Below are 23,034 nucleotides of genomic sequence, written 5' to 3' on the forward strand. Positions count from 1 at the left end.
GAAGGCCCTTTCGCCTTTATCATTTCCTTTTCGGCCCCTCTTGTCGTCCCCAACCTCACCCTCCCTCTCGCCCCTCTTTCTCCGCCCAATGGCTTCGGCAAACCCTAACCCGTCTTCCTCTTCTCCTTCTCCGCCGACCTCCCCCCGGAAGCGGCATCGATCTCCGTCCTGGAGCCTCAGCCCTCGGAGCCACCACAACCACGATGGAGACGACCGCGACGGCGGCAAGCGGCGGCGGACCGACCTCACCGTCGATGTCTGCAAGGACTTCATTCGCCACGTCTGCCGACGATCCCAGATCGACTGCAAGTTCGCTCACCCCCACTCCACCGTCTCCGTCGAGCGGTAATTAAACCCCTTGGGTCTCTCGCCGCCCTCTTGCAGTCTCCAAATGGCTGTCGCTGTTGTTACATGAAATGTTTTTGATCTCGTAGGGATAAGGTGACGGCGTGCGCAGATTCGCTTCGGAATCATTGCTTCCGCGGGAGGACTTGCCGCTATTATCATCCTCCTCCTCACATCCAAGAGTATAGCTTTCTGCGCTATCTTGGATTTTTTTTTTTTTTGTCTAGGGTTTAGCGATTTCAACTATGTTAGTTTTGGGTTGACACTTTATTCAATTCTTGATACCTTAGCTGCATCTGATTTTCTTGAATTCAAGAAATAGCGCTATCGCCATCTTTGGACCTTCTTGAATGAATTCTGGATCGCTGAATTAGAAGATCGCTGAACTGTGCTTTGAATTGAGTTTCCATGCATAATTACATTTTCTCGATGCTTCTTTAAGCTGTTGGAATTGAAAAGTTTTGTAAAAGAAGTTCAGAAAAAAATTTTGAATCCTAATGAAGTGAAGAAACTTGATTGTGGAAGCAAAATTTGTATATTGCAGCCTTGGAAATAAGCTGTTGGCCTAAATGGCTTGGTTGTGCTTGCTTTAGGTGGCTCCTGAAAGCAATTGGTGTACAAGATCCTAAAGTGGAGACGGTAAGCTCGCTTTTGTTTATTTTTCTGTTGTTGTATGAAGTCTTATTTTGGTTGTGTACTATTGAGCACCACTGGTTATTTATATTTGGTCTTGTATAATAAATGATCCTGAGGATTATATTCCTGTACCATGCATTTTTTTTGTATTATTAAATGCAATAGGTAAAAATTACAAAAAAAAACTATAACATACTTAGTGTGAGCTAATATCTCTCTGCTTCCCTCCTTGACACTTACATTGGTAGAAAATCGAGTCTAAATCAAGGTTCGCCATACCGACTGTACCGACGTACTGGTGGACACCGATACCGGTTGGAACCGGTACTGAATCGGCCAACAGAACAGATGCGCGTGTGGACGCGAAAAAAAAACAACGCGCGGATGCGTTAAATGCCATAGAATGCCCTGACTCATCACCCTCCGTGGACGAACCTTGCGGAGGAACCCTTAGGTTTTCGGGGCATCCATTAAATGCCACTCTGCGGCATTAAATGGCTTACGCAGGCTGCCCCACGTGGGCGCGCTGCCTCGCGCGGGGAACCACGCGCGGGTGCGAGCTAAGAGCGCGATTCCCCGCGTGGGCGCAGTTCCCAGCTCGAGGAACCGTGCGCGAGGAAACCATGTTTGCACCGGCCCGGTTCGCACCGATACACTATGCGTTTTTCACTGCCGAACTGTACCAGTTGAGGCTGGTACCGGTATGTTACGTGTTGAACCGGCTGATTCAGCAGACCTTGGTCTAATGGAACTAAGCAATTATGTCCAACATCTTGTCTTAATTAGAGTGGTTCTCAATGCAACATATCACCAAGAAAACAGAGCATTTTTACATGTAACCTTCCTCAGAATAAATTTACTCATATAAAAACTTTGCTTTAGTTACTTTCAGCTATAACTATGTTGTGAATACTCATCTATATGCTTCTTTAGATTTCGTGAGATAAAACTTCTTTTTCATACAATGTGCACTTCCTTTTCCCATTTTAATGTCTATCAAGAAAATGAGATCATTACTCTTCTTATACTAAAGTAATGAAGTGCATGTGTCACAATCCCAGTTCATGCTGATACGAGAACTTGGTGTTGAATCGTAGATTTTTAAGATTCTAGATCAGCAATTGGCAATTGTAGTATGTGGCCTACATCTTCTTTTGTCAAGTCATAGGGTTTTATTATATGTAGAAAGTGCCTCCAGCATACCTGATTCAGTTTGGGTAGTAGTTCTTTTAATTTAAGAGTCATAGGTTATGAAGGAGATGTATTTATATAGTGTATGCTATCTTCTTGATTGTGCTCTGGATCCTTATCATTTTTTTGTCATAATTGTTTTCAGGTTTGTAGGGATTTCATGCGGGGTCGATGCTTAAGATCTGCAAAGGAATGCCGCTTTGCTCACCATATGTCAATCGACCAATGTGCTATAGTAAGTTACTCTACCTAAACTTTAGTAAGTCTAGACAGTTAGGTACTTTCTTATTCTTCTCTGTTTTTATTTAAATCTAGTCTTTAATAAGTCAAATATAAATATTGTTCTATTCAAATGCTTGACACTGAATCGTGGTTGCATTGGATGCATCAACCTAGACATATGGTAAGATTTTTGTTTTTGAACTACTTTTATTTAAAGTCTCTGTACAGGATATCCTTTCTTCTTCTTCTTTTACCCCAGACCTTTTTAGGTATTTTTTCTGCTCACGTTAGTGGTATTCATTTTCGCTTCTATATTCTTAGTGAAACTCCTCTTGGTTAAGCTCAGAACTGGGATACCTTAAAACAACCTTCATGTAGAACACTTTTGCACCACCAAATCTGTAGTAAACTCTCTCAGAAATTAAAGTTGATTTCGCTGTCTTGGATGCTTGAGCTACCTCTCTCTCTTGAACATGAGAGTTGTTTGCTATTGCTTTTGTGCAACTCTTTCATTGTTTTCTTCAAAATGTGTTTGATTTTTTTCAAATCTTTCAATGTCTAATCTGGTTGAAAGTATCTGATTTTGTCAAAAACCCATGTAGGACTTTCTCTGTCACTTTAATTTTTGGACATTCATGTTAAATTGAAGCATGTATTAAATTTTAGTGATGTTAGCACCATCGCGTACTTCCTTGGAATCCCCCAAGAAGAAGAATCCTACAGTTTCATAATAAAAGAAGAGAATAGATGGCAATCTTAGAAGTTTGTAAGTTAAAAACCCACCCAAACTTCCAGGCTAAGAGATGCTGTTTGGAGAACCACTTGCAGAAAATAAGCCTGTAAAGTGCAAAATACTGCTCCAATCAGTTACTGAATTTCCATTTGCTAAGCAATGTAATTGCAAAATATCTCATGTTTACCATTTTAAGGGGCTGTTTGGTTGCCTCTGAGTTTCACTATAATAGATATTCATAAATCATGATTCTATGTAAAAAAAAAAAAAAACTAGTTTTACAAAAAAATACGGAGAGACTTATTTTTCATAAAACTCACTTTTCAGGTTTTAAGACTTGCCAATTTGGACAAAATAGGTTTTATGGAAAACAACTAAACAACAAGTTTTGTAAAACTCATTCATTTTGAGTGTTTTGTATATTCATTTTAATGAAACTTGTTAACCAAAAAGCCCTTAGATGATACGTATTAACTTCGCATTTTTTAAAAGATGCGTGAGATTTCCTACTAAGTGGTGTAGTTGTAATCATATATATAGTTCATGCAAAACCATGCTGTTTAGTTTGAACTCACTGATATGGTTATTACCAATTTGTGCTAATATCACAATTTTTTTTAGAATGTGAGCCTTGGCATAGCCGTAAGGTTACTCCATTGTGACCTGGAGATCATAGATTCGAAACATAGAAATAGCCTCTCAGCACGCAGGTGTAAGGCTGTGCACATCTAATCCTTTCCAGACCCTGCAATGAGAGGAACCTCATGGAGCGAGCCATTCTTTTTTTATCACAAGATTATTTTTTTGATAAAAATTCATGGTCAGCTAGGAGCCATGCATGTGATCTCTTACAAACATATGTATGGATGGCATGCATACATATATAAATACATGCAATTGGTCTCTCACAAATGTATGTATACACAATGTGCATACATATATGCATGCATATTCCTTGTCGTTTTTTTGTTAATGCATTGTGTCATTTTTTTTGTTTTGCAATATAACCTTTTTTTTGTTCTCGATTTTTGAATAAAGGTTTGCCAAGATTTTGTACGTGGAAAGTGTGAACGCAAATCTTGTAGGTACTCTCATGTTCAAGCTCATGCGACGGCTCAGGTTAGAGATATTTCCACTACTTTATCATCATGTTTCCTAGCATATCTACTCTTTCATGTTTTACTATTTTTATTATTTTCATATATGCATGTAATTGTAGGATAATGATATATATAGTGCTTGTTTGGATTAGTTCTCTTCTGTTGGTTTGGGCCTCAGTTAGGGGTGGTGATGGGTAGGGTCAAGTCAGATGTAGATACAGGGCGGATTGGATACTTGTCTATCCAATGCTGACCCACTTATTAAATGAGTCAAAATTCCAAGGTCAAATCCAGCTGCTTTATTAGACATGTAACCCAACCCATGTCGCATAACCTATTTATTAAATAGTTCAGATTAGATTAAATGGGTTGAATAGGTTTTAAGTTAAACAAGTCATATGTGGGTTGGATCAGAACATGCATTGAAATGGCTAGATGGGTCGGGACTCTAAACTTGAACTTGAACCGTTTAATGAATGGATTAAGTTGGGCTGATTTGTTTATGATCCTGATCCATTATGCCAAGTTTGAACCTGCTTATTTCGGGTCATGTTGGCTGGTGGGTCATAAATTGCCACCCCAAGCCTTAATCACTCAGCATTTGATATTCATTTTGACAATTGAAGTTATTACTGCTTTGTTGTTGCAATATGAAATGTATTTCATGACCATTCTTTTTCTTCCTTCTATTATGTAATTTCTTCCCCTTTCATTTCTAAGTGGTTGCCAAAAAAAAAGGAGACTAATTGGACAATGATATTTGATGAAGGTGAATTTGTAGATGCAGAATACTGTTACTTATATCAGAACACCTTGAATATAAACATGTTAAGTATTACATAATTCCTTTGAATATCCATTTATTTCAAAACAAAATGGTTTCGCATGTGAACGAGGATATGCTTGATGTATACTGGGAACATGCCTTGGGTACTTTTGGTAGGGTGGGTAACAATTGGTCTTGGTTGAATTGAATTGGATTGCACAAGTAACATCTGAAATCACAATCATCTAAAACAAGGTCCGTTGTATGAGTACCTGGTACTTTATTGGTAACTTACTGTATCATATGGTACATCAAGTACAATACAATATAAAACCCATTCAAATGTAGGCTTAGGAGATCTTTGTCTCATGCACTGCCACGATACTACCTTAAAAGGGCGGGCAATACATGTATGTATAGCACCAAACCAAGTGAAACCTGTTGGTTCCACCTAGTATAGACCGGTTTGGCCCCTGTGCTGTATTGAACCTTGGTACTATAGCCATACCTTATTGGTATGGTATTGTTTGCCTAGTACCAGGCAGTATGAGTTACTATGACGACCATGATTTGTAGCAATAAAACTTCCTTTGGCCCTCATCATCATGGGCGTTGCTCTAATTTGAGATCCTATAGAATCATAGTGGTGAGACATAGAACTATGGACCTTTTAGCACGCAAAAATTATTATTTATCATATGTAATGTCCCTACGTATGTTAAAATATTACATATATCAAAACCTTTATTTATATGATATATTATTTTTGCTGTGTTTGTAACTTCAATTTTTACAGTTTGCCTTATAAGTGTGTTAGAGTCCTGGCCAATCCCTATATCCATGAGTATTGCCAATGTTATTAACTCTGTTTCGAGCAACAGCTACTCTTAAAAGCCAAGTTGTTTGTTCCTCCATAGTGTCTCCTACAACAACAGAAAAGTAGAAAAATTAACGGGTCCAGCAATATGATGTTTATCAAGAAATTGCTAGTGACCACTCGTGCTGGATGGAGAGGTAGGCCAACTTGGCAAGAAAGAAACGAAACCCAAGATTCGCCAGTAGTAGGACTACTAATACCATGGAAGCTAGTAGTCCACTGTTGAGTTGGGTGAATTCAGTGATTTTGCTGCCACGGATCTGGCAGACATGCCAGATATAACATTTCTAATGTCAATGTTTTTGGTTTATGTTCACCTTAATTAAGTCTCAAGAACTTCATCTCAACATGCATTGCGTATGTTGCTGTAGGTGTCAGATGCCCAAATAGTTCAGTACCATGTCGAGAATGGTAATAGTAATTTATTTAAAGTAAAAAGAATTGGAGGAAGTAGCAAGTAAAGGTCTAGATGAAAAATTTAGATTCGGTAACAGCTGGATGCTAAGGCATATGCCATTTTATGGACTAGCTCATTTCTGGCTATTTACATTCTACCAAAACCACTATTATACATAAACAAAAGACAATATTTAGTTCCTCAAGCTCTTGAAAGCTACTTTTGCAATTGCTGTTATGAAAATGTGACCTAGCTATGGATTTTCCCATTTTGCCACATGCACGTCAGTTATGGTTGTTTTATTGCCATTTATTGTAATGATATAGTGATACCTAATCTTTTCTGTGGTCTCATAATATTGAAATCTGTAGATAAACAAAATTATTGTCTTCTTGATTGGTACAAAGCATTGATAACTCACTAGAAACATTTTGTTCCATCTGATTAAAGGTACATGTGCAACAACATGGAGCTGCTATGAAGCCTTCTAGTTCTCCTTCTCGAACTGGAAATGGTATGACTTTAAGCATATATCGTTGTCACTTGTATTTTTTTGGTGCTTTTGAATTGCCTATAAATTAACTTCCATCAATCAAAAAATTTTGTGTTTTGTTGATATTTGGACATGGCTTTGGAATTATGGAATGGAAAGTTCCCACTTTAGGTTCTTTAGGGCATCATGAAAAATTTCACATGCTGTGCACTTCGTTATAAAACTATATGAGCATATAGTTATGGGTGCACTTGCATAGTTTGTTCAATATATGAATACATGAAACTTGCAAAGGCATCTAGGAGGATAGCGAGCTTTCAATATTTTTTTTTCCTAATGTTTCTTTCTCGCCTGCAAGAAGTTCTTTACGTTTAGTCATGTGTAAGACAAGATCAAACTAAGGTGGTCATGAATAGAACTGTTTCCTGAATTGAAAAAATGTAGAGTGTATTATATTTGGGAAATACAGAATACTAAAAAGATGAGAATTTTTTTGGGTGCATTAGATTGGGCACTTTGGTCTTTTTAACTAGATGGATATCAGTTTGGAGTTCCACTTAGGTGTTTGGTTTTTGCAGAGGCAAGTGGTATTGCCAAAGCTGGAGTTACAGCTGCTAGAGCATATTTTTGCACATTGATAAGTCTGCCCTCCTAAAGAGAATTAGTGAAAGATGTTTTTCCCTTAAAAGGAACATAAATTTCCCTTCTCTATCGATCCGTAATTTATAAGGGGATGAGTCCTCTCTCTCTCTCTCTCTCTCTCTTTCTGCAACCAAAAGGGAAGCAGAGCTAAAATAGGATAGGAAGATGAGGAGGCAAAAGAGGGAGCAGTAACCCGGATACAAAAAAAAAATAAAGGAGAAAAAAATGAAGAGAGATATTGATAAAGAAGTAGAAGGTGAGGGATAGTTGATAAGAGTATTGCAATTGATGAGATCTGTTGAATCATAGCAATCTACCTATGATAACTTTCCATTTGTGGAGGACTGGATTCAAGGGGAGAAATGATGGGGTCATTTTCTTCTTCGTCTTCTGGCTGCTACTCCTTGTTATCTTCCCTTCTTCTTCTTCACCTCCTTTGGTTGCAAAAAGAATGACATCCTGTTGTGACGTGTCAGTGAGATCGGCCACAACTTACACCCTTGCTCTATACTTCCTTTTTTCCTCATGAACTCTTGCACACATCGCACTGCCTCATTGCACTTGATGAGATGTGAATGAGACAAGAGGTGGTGAGACTTGATAAAAAGGATGAAGATGGAAATTATAAGAATAAAAAATTACATGGGGGGCCAAGGAGAGCATAATGAGGTGATGGAAGAAGCCACATATGGTATGGATTTCTGTCTGTCATTTCATCAAGGAAGAGTCGTCAACAGAAAGGAACATTTCTGGAATTTAGGTAACGTATCTCACAACCATCAAGGGAAAACTTGTGCATATTAAAAACTAGCTCTGGCAATTGTTATTTTGCTACGGCAATACCACTTGCCTTTTCAAAAATAAAGATAATGAGTCCATAACAATGACTTTAGGAATACAGAATAAAGAAACTAAGACACTTTAGGTGTATATCTAACCAATAGAATATTAGATGGTCCTTGTATCCCTACACTTGTGCAATAACAATCAATGTTCTCTTTGAAACTGAAATGCTTTGTGAATAGATCACCAAGCATGTATAGGAAAATAACAATCACTGAATAAATTCACATATCAAATAGTTTAGATGATTTTCTTGAAGATATATTTAGAATCTGCATGGTATCAGGTCATATGATTGCCAATGGTCACCATGTCACGATTAGTAGGGCTACCAAGTGCTTCACCTCCATGTCATTGTTTCCAATCCCACCTCTCATAATTATTTTCATTGTCTTGCGTCTGTTCCTAGCTATTTGACTTTAGTCAGTATCATATAGGATGTAGGTCTTATCATTTCACTTTGATTATTGATTTAGGGTATGGCTGTCACTATCACTGCCTACAACATCACAAGTGTTCCTAACAAATGTTTCAACTTATTTTTTCAATATTCTCAAGTTTGATTGACCTTTGAATTGGTCCTAAAACTTAATGCTTGACAAGGATTTTTATGACCTTGAAGGTTTTAAATCACTCATGGCTTTTGAATCTGGAAGGATGTTTTTATTTATATGACTTTAACCAATGTTCATAATCTTGGTCTCGGATCCTATACTGCTACCATGTTGGTATAATGTTGGTACGCCTGGTATGGTATTGGTTTGGCCTATCGATACTTGTTATGCCCCCTATACCAAGTATCAAGCGCTACTAGTATGGTACAAAATGGCCACTTTGCAGGGTGGTGTTGCACCATTACTGTAAACCATAGTTTTAACATTCTTAAGAGCGTACAAGAAAGAAAAACTCTCTCTCTCTCTCTCTCTGCATAATCGAGGGAGTATCTTTTGACTAAGTAGCGAACACTTATACTGTTATAAAATGGTTGAGCAAAACTAAGCACTGTCCTTCCAGTTTTATGGTGGCTAAACTTGCTAAAGTATCTTAAGAAAAATATAAAGCAAGAAATAATAATTGTGATTGCATCTTTTTTACTTCCCCCCTTTTTTTTGGTCTTTTGATTTGGGGTATAGTCACGACACTATGTTATTTTTCAGTGTACATGTTTTTGTGGTACATTGTTAGTATAACTTTTTTAGTATAATTTGTTGTATAATATGTAGATCAGGAAATTCTACCTGTTTGCAAGGACTTCCTGAAGAAAATGTGTAACCGAGATTTATGTAAATATGCCCACCCTGATTCTCAAACCAAGGTACAACTATCTAATGATGCTGTCTCTGGATGCAGTCATGATCTTTGAATTTAATATGCATTAGTTTTTGCTAATGTGTTTTGATGGCCGCTTTCACAATATTTGTGCTTCTAATAGGTGATTGACAACCAAGTTGAAGTCTGTCGTGATTTTCGGCGTGGAATTTGCCATCGAAATATCTGTCGTTTCTATCATCCAGCAGCTGCAAAACAAAGCAGACTGGTCCATAGCTGATGCATATACTTTGTCAGGTTTGAATGAATAATTTCTTCTTATTCACATGTTTTGCTACCTAAGATTATCAACATATTTTGCAGTCTTATAAGTTTAGGAAAACTAGTCGAACTTCTTTAAATTATTGAATGCCAATGAAGCATGACTAGTCAAAATAATGATGTAGCAATGTCTGAATTGGCCTCTAATAACTAGAGCCTGGATTCAGGAATCTATGTTTTTATACTCAAATCCACATGACCTGCTAAATCCAAGTTTCTGTATGAGTAAAGGTATCAAGGAAAACTTGAGGGCATGTCATCTCACAGCATCATGATGGATGTGGTACAGTGTAGAGAGGGAAGTGGAGGGCAAGAATAGAGACGTGGGATACAGTAGAATTGGTACAATTGATGTTAATGAGGGGAGGCGTTCGTGTTCAATGAATATCACTTTTATGAAGGCTATAATTATTACTAAGTTTCTATCATTATTATTAATGCATATGCTTGCAATCATGCACTTGCAGAAGGATCTTTGAGATCTTGATTCCCAAATTACACAGCTCACAAAATGATGTTTTGTTCTTGATATTTAGACTGCCTATAGCTGGATGTATAGCATGGCACAGAGCTCTCATCTCACAGACCTCTTGAACACATGGTCATCACTCATTTTATCATCTGCGCTTTTACCTATACTTGACCCACATGTTTGCGAGTCAGAACAGTTTTGCTGTACCTGAACTGGGAGTCTTACTGGCTTATGCAGATCCACTTTAATGCAAGTTGCGTAAGATTGGTCTAATCAGTTTTATCAAATTTTCTTCCACCCCTGATTGCCACTTGGGATAGCTTATTTCAGTATCCTTAAGTTTCATGCCTTTCTGAGCTTGTCTTTGTTATGCTATTATAATTTCGCCCATTTTGTATGGCTTTTATTTATATGTAGATATGTTGGGTCAAGGGTGTTGACTTGAGCTTGGTCCATATATTTGTGCAGTGTGTTTTGGTGGATTGGGTTTAGGATGCCTTGATTCCTGAGAGCCTTGCAGTCTTAGGAAGATTGGGATGGTTGGATTAGTGGGTCTTGTCAACTTTTGTGATCTATGCCTGGATGATTGATATGCGATAAAGATGGTTTATCAAATTTTTCCCTTGACCAACAGCTGTGGCTTGTGGGTGCCTCTCTAGGCTGTTATTTGTTGTTCAGCAGACCAGGCTTGTGGGTTTTTTTCTGTGCCTTTAGAATTCCATTTCTGTTTTGTGTGATCTTCTAGATTTTGTTTTTGTTCATAATTGATACATATAATTGCGTTTTGTACTTCACATTTTTCATCTTGTTGCATGAATAGTGTACAACTTTGACTGCAATAAGGTGGTGCTCCCCAGGTCCTAACAAAAAAAAAAAAAAGAAAGTGATGAGATGGAGATGTCGTATACTGGTGTGCACTAGGGTGTGCTGTAAGAAGAGAGACTTGGATATGTTGGAAGGGTCAGACTAGATGATGGGTAGAACTATGAAAAGGTAGATGGAAGTTGTATGGAAAGATGTGTTATGCTTGTATTAGGAGGCACATTTGATGAATAGATCAAAAATGGATTGCCTAGGCGATAAGCCTGGTATGCTACATAGCATGTGGTTCATCAGTTAGTTTAAGATTTGAATATGCATATAATTGTCTAATAAAACATGGTCAATTCTTTAAATGCTATTAATTTTTATGATGATTGCTGTGGTTATTACAATGCTGGTAAATAAAAGGGGGGATGATTTAGAACCAATGAGCTAATTGAAAATTTCATTTGTTACACCACTCAAGTACGATTAGAGAAAAATAAATTACTGCAGCATACATAAGTGAATTTACAAATATAAGTTTTATAAGTTTTATAAGTTTAACAGAGGATGGGCCATAGGCAGCTTTTCCACCGTGACCTTTCTATTGCAATTGATGTTCTTCTTCAACATCATGAGCGGATATTTTTTAATATTTTTCAATAATGTTTCTTATTAAACTAAAGTGAAACCACTGATTGTTGCCTGAGTTAACAAGAAGGTGTTGCCTCTTCATTGCTTCAGTTGAACTGCAAGTGCTACTGTTCTGCTGCCGCTGCCGCCGCTCTGCTGCCGCTGCCGCTGCCGCTGCTCTGCTGCCGCTATTGCTGCTTCCGATTGCTGCTTGCAATTGATATTTCTTCTGTAATATCATAAATGTTTTTTTAATTATTTCCAATTATAGTTCTTCAGCTTTCGCAAATTAAAGTGAAACTTTTGACACTGAGTTAACAATAAAATGCTTCTTCATTGCTTCAGTTGAAATGCAAGTGCTTCTGTTCTGCTGCTGCTGCTGCTATAGCTGCTACTGCCGCTGTGTTGCTGCTCCTGCTGCTGTGTTGTATTGGCAAATTTGCTACCATGGAGTCCTTAACCTTCATGATAATTTATTTCAGTTAGCCTTTATAATTACATTTGTATAAGCCTCAGTTTGCTCATTTTATCTGTTATCAAATAGCACATGTTTTGTGTATGCTTATGTTTCTCTTTGAAGTCGAGGGATTATTAAAAGTTGAATGCATAGGTATTGCAAATTCCAAATCTAATGGTTTTCCTGAGCTAATAATAATTGAGCATGATTTGCTGTATGCTATTGGGTCTTTTATATCATGCAATTACTTGCCTTGTGGAGAACTGTTGCAAGCTTTTTTACTTGCTGGTCTATTAGGTGCATCCATAAATTTAATGAGATCTCGGTAATTATGACCTGCTTAAGTTTGTCCTGAAACATATCCCCTGCTGATGGATTTGGTTAAATATGTAGTATTTGTCAATTATCATGTACTCTTTAGGGTGTTTCAGATGGATGGTTATTTTGCAGTAAAGCATTTATATCACATATCACTACTGTTGGAATCGGGTTCTAGTCCGGTTTGACCTAAGTTTTTCTAGAAAAGATCAGGCAACCATAAACTTGAATTGGAGATAGATATCTAGGAAAAACTATGAGATTACATATAAAAGGACCAGCTTTACCTATTATGTGCTAGATTCAGGGAAGATCAGGCAACAATAAACTTGAATTGGAGAGAGATCTAGGTAAAAACTGTGAGATTACATATAAAAGAAGGACAAGCTTCACCTATTAGGATGAAAAGCAAAGTTATTGATCAGGAAACTTAATAAGGCTATTATAATAAGTGGAAAGCTCTACTTATTGTGCATATTTTTCCTCATCAAAGGAAAATAATTATTATTTATCTTGGGCTATTTTCCTCCTAATCTCTGGTTAGACTGGATTCATCATATGATCCTTGTTGATCAGTGATCTATCTTTTGGTCCCTGCTTTCTTTTCGTTTTTTTATTCTTTAGCCCTTGCTCTTATTTAATGCCCATTGTACATAGCTTGAGCATCTTGTGCCTGATTGCTGTACCAATATACACAAGTAACTTATGCACTTATATGTCAAATTTACAAAAACGAGGGCCAAAATCATACGCGCACGAAGGACCTGCTAGGTTATGCATAGTTTTATCATCCTACACATGATTGTCCTAACTTTATACATTAGAAGAGTTTATATTATGGCTGAAATTATACCCAATGATAAAAAAATGGAAAGTACACGTGCTTTGACATAAAAGACCTTGCCTAATTATACATGGTTCTGTGATCTTACATCGTTGATGTCACTTGATATACAAAAAGAGAACTAACTATGCATGGGTGAAATTTTATCAAGGGCCAATATTATGCAAAAATTGACATAAGACATGCTGGTACTCTGCTTCAAAGCAGGGGCTAAATATTAAACTACAAAACAAGGAGCGGGAGATAAATGCCAGATCAACATGGATTATATGACAATTCCCTGTCCAACAAAGGGCAAGGAGATAAATTTCCCTGTTATCTTTGGTTAAATAGACTTGTGAGAATTTCAGAGTACACTAGCTTTCTTCTTTTTTTTTGTTGCAAAAAGCTGAATACAAAGATGAAAACACCTCTTTGAAAATTGAAATTCTTGGCATGTCAAATATTTGCGTTGAGGAAGCAATGCTTTAATCAGTTTCAATAGAAAATTTGTGCTGTCTACAGTGTACTTAAAGAGATCATTCAAGTCTTTCAGAATCACATCTTGAGTCAGTCTTGTAGAAGAATAGATCAACTTTGAAGCGTTGAAAGGATTTTAATCTTTTTAATTGGTCATTTGCTATTAATTTTTAAAGAATTTAAGCAAACAGTGACAATATAGTTGCATGATAGACAATATAAACTCATTCTGAACGAGAAAAGTGAGGGCAGACGCCATGCAGACAGCTAATTCCTGAAAAATGATCACTATGAAACAAAATCATCATCAAGATGTTTGAGATATCAGGTCTGTTGCACGCAATGCTCCTAGTTTTCAAATGGTGGGAGAATAGCTTGGCAACTGATGGTTACGACTGTAGCTGCATGTGAGGAAAAACCTTTATTATGCAGGTCAAATGTTGGTGGATAAATAGATTTTGGGGGATTTGACTTTACATAAATGATGAAAATAAGTGGGTTTTGTTAAAAAATTTTATCAATATCTTTATGAGTATATCAACTGCCAATTGCATAGGTTTCTGATTATTTATGCGGAAATTGATTGCAGATATTGAGCATTGTTTAAGAGATTGTGTCCTCCTAACTTACTGCAGAAGATGTTCTAACGTGGGCTAGAGAGAGAATGTTTGAACCTTTAGGGAGGTCTCGTGTCTGAATTTTGTCTCCTCAGGATCTCGGGACCACCCAAATTAGTTCTGGGGCGGTGGTTCAATGTTTTAGAGGGGAATATACGCCACGCAAACTCCAATGGGACCATTTTGAATAGGGACCAGGTAAAAGACCATCTCTCGTTGCCACCATTCAGTCATCTGTTTCTCCAACTGAAGCTCTCTTCTTGAACCTCAAAACTGCGATTCCTCTCCCATGGCCACAGCAGCCTCTCCTTCACTCTCCCCCATCATCGTTCGTGGTAGGAAGTATAAAAATCCTGTGCTCTGGCGGATGCATGTCAGAGCATCAGATTCTTCTGCAGGATCTTCATCCGCTGGTGAAAAGAGAGAGCGTCGAGTTGATACAAGGATCCACTGGTCCAATCCTGATGAAGGGTGGATTGGGGGTAAGACGACGCCAACAACTCAGAGTGAGAAGAAAGAGGAGATTTTGGGAGAGAGGTTTGCTGAACTGATAGACAAATCAGCTGCTTCGCACTATCAGTTAAGAGCCTTGGGCTGCTGACCATGGCTTCTCTTCTTCTCTTTCTTTTATATCCAAATCTACTATTTATGCGTGCATATTATAGTGGTCCTGCTCTTCTGAAATAACTCGAATACATTCTTTCAAAAAAAACAAACAAAAAAGCTATAAATTAGTGGAAGAGTATACGGAAAGGAAAGGATATTGTTTTTTTTTTTATCTTTTCCTTTTCCTGCATGTTTGATTGAAGAAAATTATTGAGGAAGTGATTAAGATATTATTAGCTTTTCTTAAATATCTCGGCTACCTGTCATTCTTTCAAAATCATTATATTCTAGCAAGACAAAATCTAGGCTTTATAGGAAAAAAAATTAATCATTTATTATCTCTTTGGTTCTCCTTATATTTCCTTTTAGGTTTCAAACAATGAAAAGGACTCCCAAATTTTTTTTTTTTAAATTTAATTTTCTCCCCACTTTTCTTGGCAGTTAAACCGAGCCTAAAGCTACAAGTTCAATCCATAATCAGACAATAAGTTCTAATTTCTAAAGTAACTTTTTGTAAATAAATTTTTGCCTGAGAAGTAACTTAGTGCTCCTAACTCCAAGTTTAAACATTTTGGCTACAATCAGATTTCTAGGAGTATCAGCAAAGGCTGACATGGAGGAGATAAAAGCAGCTTACCGAAGATTATCAAAGGAGTATCATCCCGACACAACGTCTCTCCCTCTAAAAGCAGCCGCTGAGAAGTTCATAGAGCTGAGGGAGGCATACAATGTGCTGAGCAACGAGGATAGTCGCAGGTTTTATGACTGGACATTGGCTCAAGAGGCTGAGAGCCGTCGAGCCGAGCGGATGAGGATGAAGCTGGAGGACCCATACGAACAAGATGTATGGAACCATGAATCTGTACCAGACATGGTGGACCGGCTCGGTGGAAAGAATATGAAACTCAGCGATCAAGCAATGACAGCCATAACAATTGATGCAGTGATCATATTGTTCTCCATCTGTTGTCTCATATATGTGGTCTTTTTTAAGGAGCAGTATTGATGAGGTAAACTTTCACGATATAGAAATCGGATATCAAAGCTGTTCCGAGTATTGATTCACCACACACGGTACTCCCACAAAAAGCTGATATGGCAGGATCATACCGTGTCCATATGTTTCATTACAGAGCTAGATTCGCCACTCAACTGGCAACTCGATTCCCCTCACAAGATATAGGTGACCTCAAACTCTCGGAGCCTTGCAGCGAAATTCCATAAAGCCAGCCATGCATGGCTTGACTTTTATTAGAGACCTGCTTAATAAACATAGGAATTACGAACGAAAAAAAAAAAAGAAGTTTGACGAGCCTATGGTTATAAAAACACCTAAGCATGCTCCAATCCATCTACTTTATCACCGTAATCCAAAATGAAGAAGCAACTCACGGAAAGGAGAGAGCCAGCTGGTAGAAAAACAGCCATGAACAAACACTCTTTCTTAAGTGATCCCCAGTTTTGATTCCAACGGGTTAAGCAACGTGCCGAGCATTTCTGTGTGTTGTGGGGTACATATAAAGCTACTGCTCTTTAAATGTGCTTACAGAACATCAAATAATCAATCAATATCAATCACATAAATAAAACTGTAGCAGAACAATCTTATATCAAAACATTTCTGTTTTTAATGGCATCACAAACATCCATCAAATGGCTCATCTTGACTCTCAGTCCTCAAAAATTGAGTTCACAAAATGCCAGATGTTAAATTTGAGAATGGCGCATATTCTTGAAAATTTGAGAATGGCGCACAATCAAGAATCCTCATACTCAATAATCTTGACAACTGAGGAATCGCCAATCTTCTGGAAGATAACTGCACGATCATAAGGCTTTATTATGCCAACAGATCGACCATAGTATAATGCAAGTTTTAAGCCAAACTCCTCGTCCAGACTGACTGCACCAGCCTGCCATCATGTAAAGAATAACTTTTAAGAGAAAAGAAAACAAAAACAGATATCACCTGAGAAAAGAATTACTCCAATCTTTGGCCGAAACCATATGAGAACTGATTTACATAGATTTAAAAAAATATATCAAAATGCACTTCTGTAGACAAAAAAAATGAAGCAATGGAGGGGGAAAAGGAGCCTTCTGCTTTTATCTGATTATTCAATCCCATAAAAAAACAGACGTTCCATATAATTAGCTTTCTAGCTCAGATTATTCAATCTCCATGTGCGGTCATGCAAGCACATTGTGTTGCTATGCTGCTTCTTTTGTCTGAGAATGTTTGTCAGAACATATAATACTCCTTGATTTGTCAAATTAGGTTTTCAGCATTTGCCAGCCTCTTGGTTTATTTTCCTTCTTGCATTGGTGCTGCATTGTTAATACCTGAAGAGTCTTAAGAAATTAGTTTTCGTTTAGTGTCTGAAGTTCTGCTTGTGGCTTCCTTGGCCCTACAACAGGTCTTTTCTTGTATCATTTCACTATCAATAAATAGGTTGTAGTCTCTCAACCAAGGTCTGCCGTACCGGCCTGTATGGCCGATACGGGCCGGTACTACCTTGAACCGGTATCAGATAAGCGTGGAATCCGGTACCGGAAGCTTATCATTGGAGAACCGATATGGAACCGGTACGAAACCGGTATGGGATGGTACAAGACCGGTACGGATCGATACGGGACCGGTATGTGAAACTTCAAAACTCGACCATTCAACGGGACCGGTACAGGCTGGTACGAAATCGGTACAGGGCTGGTACGGACTGGTACAGCTCGCCACCGATACGCCGACCGGTACCGGTTCGGCGGACCTTGCTCTCAACTGTTTTTCTCACAAAAAAAGAAAAAGAAAAAAAATCAAACGAAATGAAATGAAATGAAAAAAGAGTTGTCATATGCTAGTGGGTGATATTTGATCATAAGCACATTCTTTTTTTTTGGTAAATGGATCGTAAGCACATTCTTAAACAATTCAGAAGGATGAACTTGACACATGTTTGAGGATTCTTTTGCCAATAAACTATGACATCAGAATTACCCAACAATGTAATTAGTAGTAAGGACAGCAAAACACAACTTCAAAAGGATAACCAAAAAATGACAAAACCCGAACTTCTGTTGCCATCTTAATATCTAGGATCTTGACGTACATCTATTCATTTAATTAACAGCCATCCTTTTCAGTTACACATTACTAGCTGAAAAGAAACAAAAAATTGGAAGAAATCATATGTAAGCAAGATGAACGGTCTGTCTTGATTTTAACCATATGTTGGCTGATTATAAAAATCCTTACAAAGTCTTGCATTCCCACCATAACCACCTTTAGCAGTTACTAAAATCAACTAGAATATGCAAACTGGACACAAGAATATGCCTCTTCTAACCGCACCAGAAGCACTATATTAGGCAGTAAACCCATGACTGAAGCAACCTGACTAAATTCACCAATGTACTATTCAGAATTTCCAACAAATTGCAATCTATGCTTCTGATGAACCACTAAACTAATCTTTTGGCATCAAGTTTCACAACACTGATGCCAGTTTCCAAGCCCCAACAGAAAGGGTGAAGGGTTGATATTAGTTTGCAGCCAGTAAAAAAAAAAAGCATGTCAAACTTGTGGAATCCAAGTTTGATTTTCATGAGTTCTAGGGAATCCCCTCTTTAAAAAAGAACATCAAAGGCAACTTTAAATAATAATGCACAGCACTCATAAAGCAGACCTGAAATAGTTGGGATCAAGACTTAATGGTTATGTTTATGGATTTGGCATCAAGTTATCCTAGATATTTTGAATCCTTTTTCACCATTATTTCAATGAAGGCATGCACAGACTACCAACAATGAATGCTGTCTTCAAATCCTTTCTCATGACTTCCATCAATATCATCTCAGTCTCCTAAACCTCTCTCCTTTTGACATATTCAAGCTTCTTTCCTCATAAGAGCCTCCTCAAAACTTCATTTCACGTGCCCATGCCATCTCAGTCATTGTTTAATACTTTGCTCTAAGTTAATCTAACCGCTACTCAAACTCTATTTCAATCTTCTTCCTGTCCTTTTTACTTTTACAATTCTACAGTAGATTTCTGTCCAAATAACAGTACACTGAAGATGCTGTTCATATTATTTTTTAGTCATTATATAGCTTACCACACTAGGATTGGCCAAGATTGGATAGATTCCTCTCACTGCCAGAGATTGCCTAGCCTGCACACAAGAATTAAGTATACTATCATTATAATCACTCCTGATACACTGTTGAAATTATTGAAATAACCAAATTAAACACCACGTATGCTAATTTGTTCGTTAGAGATGGTTAATTTTTTTCATACCTGTGTAGTACCAAAAGAACTAGAATTCAATGGTTCTGTTTTCTGCCGTGGGAACATAACAGCCAACACAGGCATTGGAGGCCTATATTTTGCAATCAACCTATGGATACATAATGACAACATTGAGCTGGTCATTAAGCATTCCACTTATTTGCCACCATGCAGGAACCTAGAACAATAGAAGTTTCAACAGCAGGAGCTACTAAAGAGTACCTTGCGGCTCTGCCAGATGAAGTGAAAACTACGATTACAGCAGCGTTGACTTTGACTGCAGCACGTACCTTAAGTGACAATTAAACAGCTTTATTTAGAATTTCATATGAAAAAGATAGAAAATCTGCAAATTAATAGTCAACAGTGACCTACCGCAGAGGAAGCAACAGATTCAGCATGGGACATTGGTTCCCCAGCATGTTGTACGATTCTTTTAAATTGAAGAGATTGATTATAAGCACCCTCTGCCTGTAAAGCACAAGAGTTGGTCAGTATATTCTGCAAATACTTCGGAGATAAATATCTTTTGTTTGGTAACAGAGTAACGATCGTACTGAGATCTGTGACATCATTCTAAAGATTCTCATATGGATAAGCGGAGATACTTACTTCAGAACAGATTCTACCAACTGTCCTTATTGTATCAACAGGGTAGAGGCCACGAAGTGTCTCAGCTCCTAACAAAATACCATCAGTTCCTGCAGATTCAGAAAAGTCATTTCCATGAAGCCAAGGATAGAACTAATAAATTATGTTTCAACAACCTAACGCCGTTACACACCATCCAGGACAGCATTTGCTACATCAGTTGCCTCTGCACGAGTTGGACGCAAATTGTCAGTCATACTGTCAACAACTCTTGTGATTATGGCAGGTTTTCCAGCCATGTTGCATTTACTAATTGCAGATTTCTGAAAATAAAAGACCTGCAGCATTGCAAGACCACAAGTACAGGCATGCATTAGTATGGTGCAACATCATCAGAGAACAAGCAACATTAAACCTTATGCATGCATTTATTCAACTAGATGTGCCTTAGTAATCAATGTAGTTTGACATGGTAAAAGATAAATGTTTAGGACTGCATACCTTGAGTACACACATGGTACGTAAAATATTGTATAGGTTGACCCAGAACAATTGTAACTAATGCCATGAAAGAACTGTATTTCGGATGACTAAAGTGAAATAAAAACCTAAATGAAACACCAAAAGCTCCACCACCACAAAAGAATTGTACATAATATGATGCCTACACTTTTCTTTATATATACAGTGAAATAGATAAAATGCGTGTAGTGATGGTGGCATCCAAGAAATAACATGTAATTACAATAAGTAACAAAGATATCAAAAATCTGTACTTTGAATAGGTATAGGGAGGTTCGCCAAAAAAAAAAAACAAAAACGGTATAGGAAGCAATTCTAACCTTTTCTGGAGGAAGGTCTATTCCCAAATTTCCTCGAGAAAGAATGATGCCATCTGCTTCTTGGAGAATCTCATCAAAATGCTCCAAACCCTAAAAAATAATATTTTATAAGTATGACGAAGACATAAAAATCAAAAAAAAAAAAAAACAGCTGAGATAACAAAGTAAATAAGGTTAAACAAGTGCTCTCACCTCTATATTTTCAACTTTGGCATAAATCTGAGTTTCAAGAAGATTTTGAGTTTTGAGGAATGCTCTAAGCTGCACATAACAAATAGATATGGTTTTCATGTGATAAGCAATGTAGCTTTCATGTGGTAAGAAACCATGCACAACTTGTTCCAAAAGAAAAAAGAATGACTGAATATAAAATTCACAAGCTCAATAATCTAATCAGACCCTTAATATTTGTAATTATGAAGAACCTGTTTGGACTGTCAAAATTGACCGTCATTGACAAAACTAAAAACTACTCAACTTATACACCCCCCCACCCCCCAGACACACACACACAACAAAAAAAAGGAACTGCTACAACTTGTACAAGAACATGTACATGTCCCACAAATTTTGGTAAATGTTGCATTAGGAAGAACCTTCAGTTGCCTGGAGGTATAAAATCATAGAGATGTGGATCTAAAGGAAAAGAGAACATGCCTGATCAGAACAATTATCATAGCTATCAAGGAAATCTCAGCTCATGAACTTCAACATGGAAATCATACTAGCAGAAAGTTCAATTATCTCTTTTCACGGCACTTAGGCATCATTGCTTGTCAAAAGCAAGAAATGTACGAAAGGTGTATCATCTCACTAGAAGGTTCCTTAGAAATTATCATTGATGAAAATTTTCCTGGGGTGGATAAGCTGTACTTGAAGAGTGCACAGTGATGGCCTGATAACCACCTCAAGCATTTAGATACCTATGGAGGCAAAGCTAGTGGCATCTTAGCATGTTTTCCAATTGCGACTCAACAAAGTGCCACAAAAGTGGCCTTAGATAATTGCAATTTGCAACTAATAGTTGGCTTCAAGGTACACCATTTCAGTACCAGGTACCGGGGTCACCTTGTCACTATGTCGATATGCCTAGTACAAGGTACGGTTTGGCTTTTAAGTACCAAATGTTAGTATGCCCCCCCTCGTACCGTGTACTGGTACCGAACCTATATGGTATAGTACGCTCCATATCATCTAGTTCGGTACAGTATGGTATACCATGGTTGGCTTGTTTCAAGGAAAAATCCAAAACACTATTGCCATGTAAACACTTGGACACAGCTATACTCTGCTTCAGCCCAGTAATTCTAGCAAGATGTAGCTCATTGAAGACAGGTTGATGGACCAACTTTTAATAATCCTAAAATCTGACTTTCTTCTGGGTACACGTGAAAGTTGTATAAATGTCTTGCTTATATAATCTGGGCTGATCCAAATTGATGGGAAGTTATATCACATTAAGTTTTGGAAAAAGGCAAAAAAAAGAAGGAATAAGTTTCACATATATTACTAATATTCCAGTATGTTCATGATTACTTACAATAAGAGGATTTTCAGACCTGTAATTTAAGAAAAAGATAGTAGTAGCAAGATAAATTTAACTAGTATAGATTTTGTTGATAATATAGTTCAGCTCAATATTTATTACCAGAAAACCACTAGAAGTATTCTCTATAAAAATAAAAATAAAAATACCAGTATACAGGCATATAAATAAAAAAAAATCTCAAAACAACTCACCTCCTGGACATCTTCTGCATGGCGGGTGTATGAAAGAGAAACCAGATCAACATTGTTATGCAACCCCCAAGTTGAAATAACCTAACAAAATCACAGACCAAAGAAATAAATTTTAACATTGAAGTGAAACAAAAAACTATTGTGAAAATATCAAGAAAACAAAATTAACCAGCATCAAAATGATACAAAAACTCATTAATTTTCTTAATACATTGAATACAAAGAAGAAATAATAAATGCAACCACTTTAGATCAGAGTTCAGACCCCCCCCCCCCCAACTAAAGTATTAAGAAATGACAAGCTATCAACTTCAGCAATATGATGAGTTGATATAGTAAATGTCTTGGATGGCCCTGCTAAAATAGTGTCACTAGACTAGATGAACAATTATAGTCAGAAACATTGATATAACCATGCAAATACAGAGGTTCCTGTTGCTAAGCCCCAGCAAACAATAGAAATTCTGCTCATTAAGGGCCCACAACATGGGCACGTGGCCTTCCATTCCAAATATGGACCACTTAAACTTC

General features: G+C 37.4%; 3 protein-coding genes across 9 annotated transcripts in view; 2 read left to right on the forward strand and 1 right to left on the reverse strand.

Moving 5' to 3' along the window:
* On the forward strand, window positions 1–14,546 carry LOC103704837 (zinc finger CCCH domain-containing protein 28). Of its 4 annotated transcripts, none has more exons than XM_088720377.2 (9): window positions 1–345; window positions 435–527; window positions 939–984; window positions 2,318–2,407; window positions 4,166–4,246; window positions 6,718–6,781; window positions 9,469–9,560; window positions 9,678–9,811; window positions 14,412–14,546. In XM_088720377.2, the coding sequence occupies exons 1-8, from the start codon at window positions 89–91 to the stop codon at window positions 9,792–9,794; spliced, it is 840 nt and encodes a 279-aa protein (XP_088576503.2). In that variant the 5' UTR covers window positions 1–88; the 3' UTR covers window positions 9,795–9,811; window positions 14,412–14,546. The 4 variants fall into 4 exon arrangements, 3 of the variants coding, with proteins under 3 accessions (XP_088576503.2, XP_008786525.4, XP_088576504.2); XM_008788303.5 differs by lacking the exon at window positions 14,412–14,546 and adding an exon at window positions 12,090–12,418; XM_088720378.2 differs by lacking the exon at window positions 14,412–14,546 and adding an exon at window positions 11,856–11,971.
* Window positions 14,498–19,635, forward strand: NDHT (Chaperone DnaJ-domain superfamily protein). 4 transcript variants are annotated; one of them, XM_088720381.2, is made up of 3 exons: window positions 14,498–14,637; window positions 14,739–15,018; window positions 15,631–16,115. In XM_088720381.2, exons 2-3 carry the CDS (start codon window positions 14,807–14,809, stop codon window positions 16,049–16,051), a joined length of 633 nt encoding a protein of 210 aa, XP_088576507.1. In that variant the 5' UTR covers window positions 14,498–14,637; window positions 14,739–14,806; the 3' UTR covers window positions 16,052–16,115. The 4 variants fall into 4 exon arrangements, with proteins under 4 accessions (XP_088576507.1, XP_026659549.2, XP_088576505.1 ...); XM_026803748.4 differs by having other exon boundaries at window positions 14,742–15,018; XM_088720379.2 differs by lacking the exon at window positions 14,498–14,637 and adding an exon at window positions 19,505–19,635 and having other exon boundaries at window positions 14,644–15,018; window positions 15,631–16,055.
* LOC103704838 (pyruvate kinase 1, cytosolic-like) overlaps window positions 16,486–23,034 on the reverse strand; it is a 12,642-nt gene continuing 6,093 nt past the window's right edge. The window contains exons 7-16 of the mRNA XM_008788309.6: window positions 22,504–22,584; window positions 20,956–21,024; window positions 20,764–20,853; window positions 20,115–20,259; window positions 19,943–20,031; window positions 19,706–19,801; window positions 19,553–19,620; window positions 19,340–19,439; window positions 19,155–19,211; window positions 16,486–16,958 (exon numbers count right to left, since the gene is read on the reverse strand). Coding sequence (XP_008786531.4) covers window positions 16,803–16,958; window positions 19,155–19,211; window positions 19,340–19,439; window positions 19,553–19,620; window positions 19,706–19,801; window positions 19,943–20,031; window positions 20,115–20,259; window positions 20,764–20,853; window positions 20,956–21,024; window positions 22,504–22,584 — 951 coding nt within the window. The 3' untranslated portion in view covers window positions 16,486–16,802. The remainder of the gene's footprint in view (window positions 16,959–19,154; window positions 19,212–19,339; window positions 19,440–19,552; window positions 19,621–19,705; window positions 19,802–19,942; window positions 20,032–20,114; window positions 20,260–20,763; window positions 20,854–20,955; window positions 21,025–22,503; window positions 22,585–23,034) is intronic.

The sequence above is a fragment of the Phoenix dactylifera genome, chromosome 4 (genome assembly GCF_051530095.1).
Source record: "Phoenix dactylifera cultivar Ajwa chromosome 4, Ajwa_hap1_PhDact_Kaust_v1.1, whole genome shotgun sequence".
Lineage (NCBI taxonomy): Eukaryota > Viridiplantae > Streptophyta > Magnoliopsida > Arecales > Arecaceae > Phoenix > Phoenix dactylifera.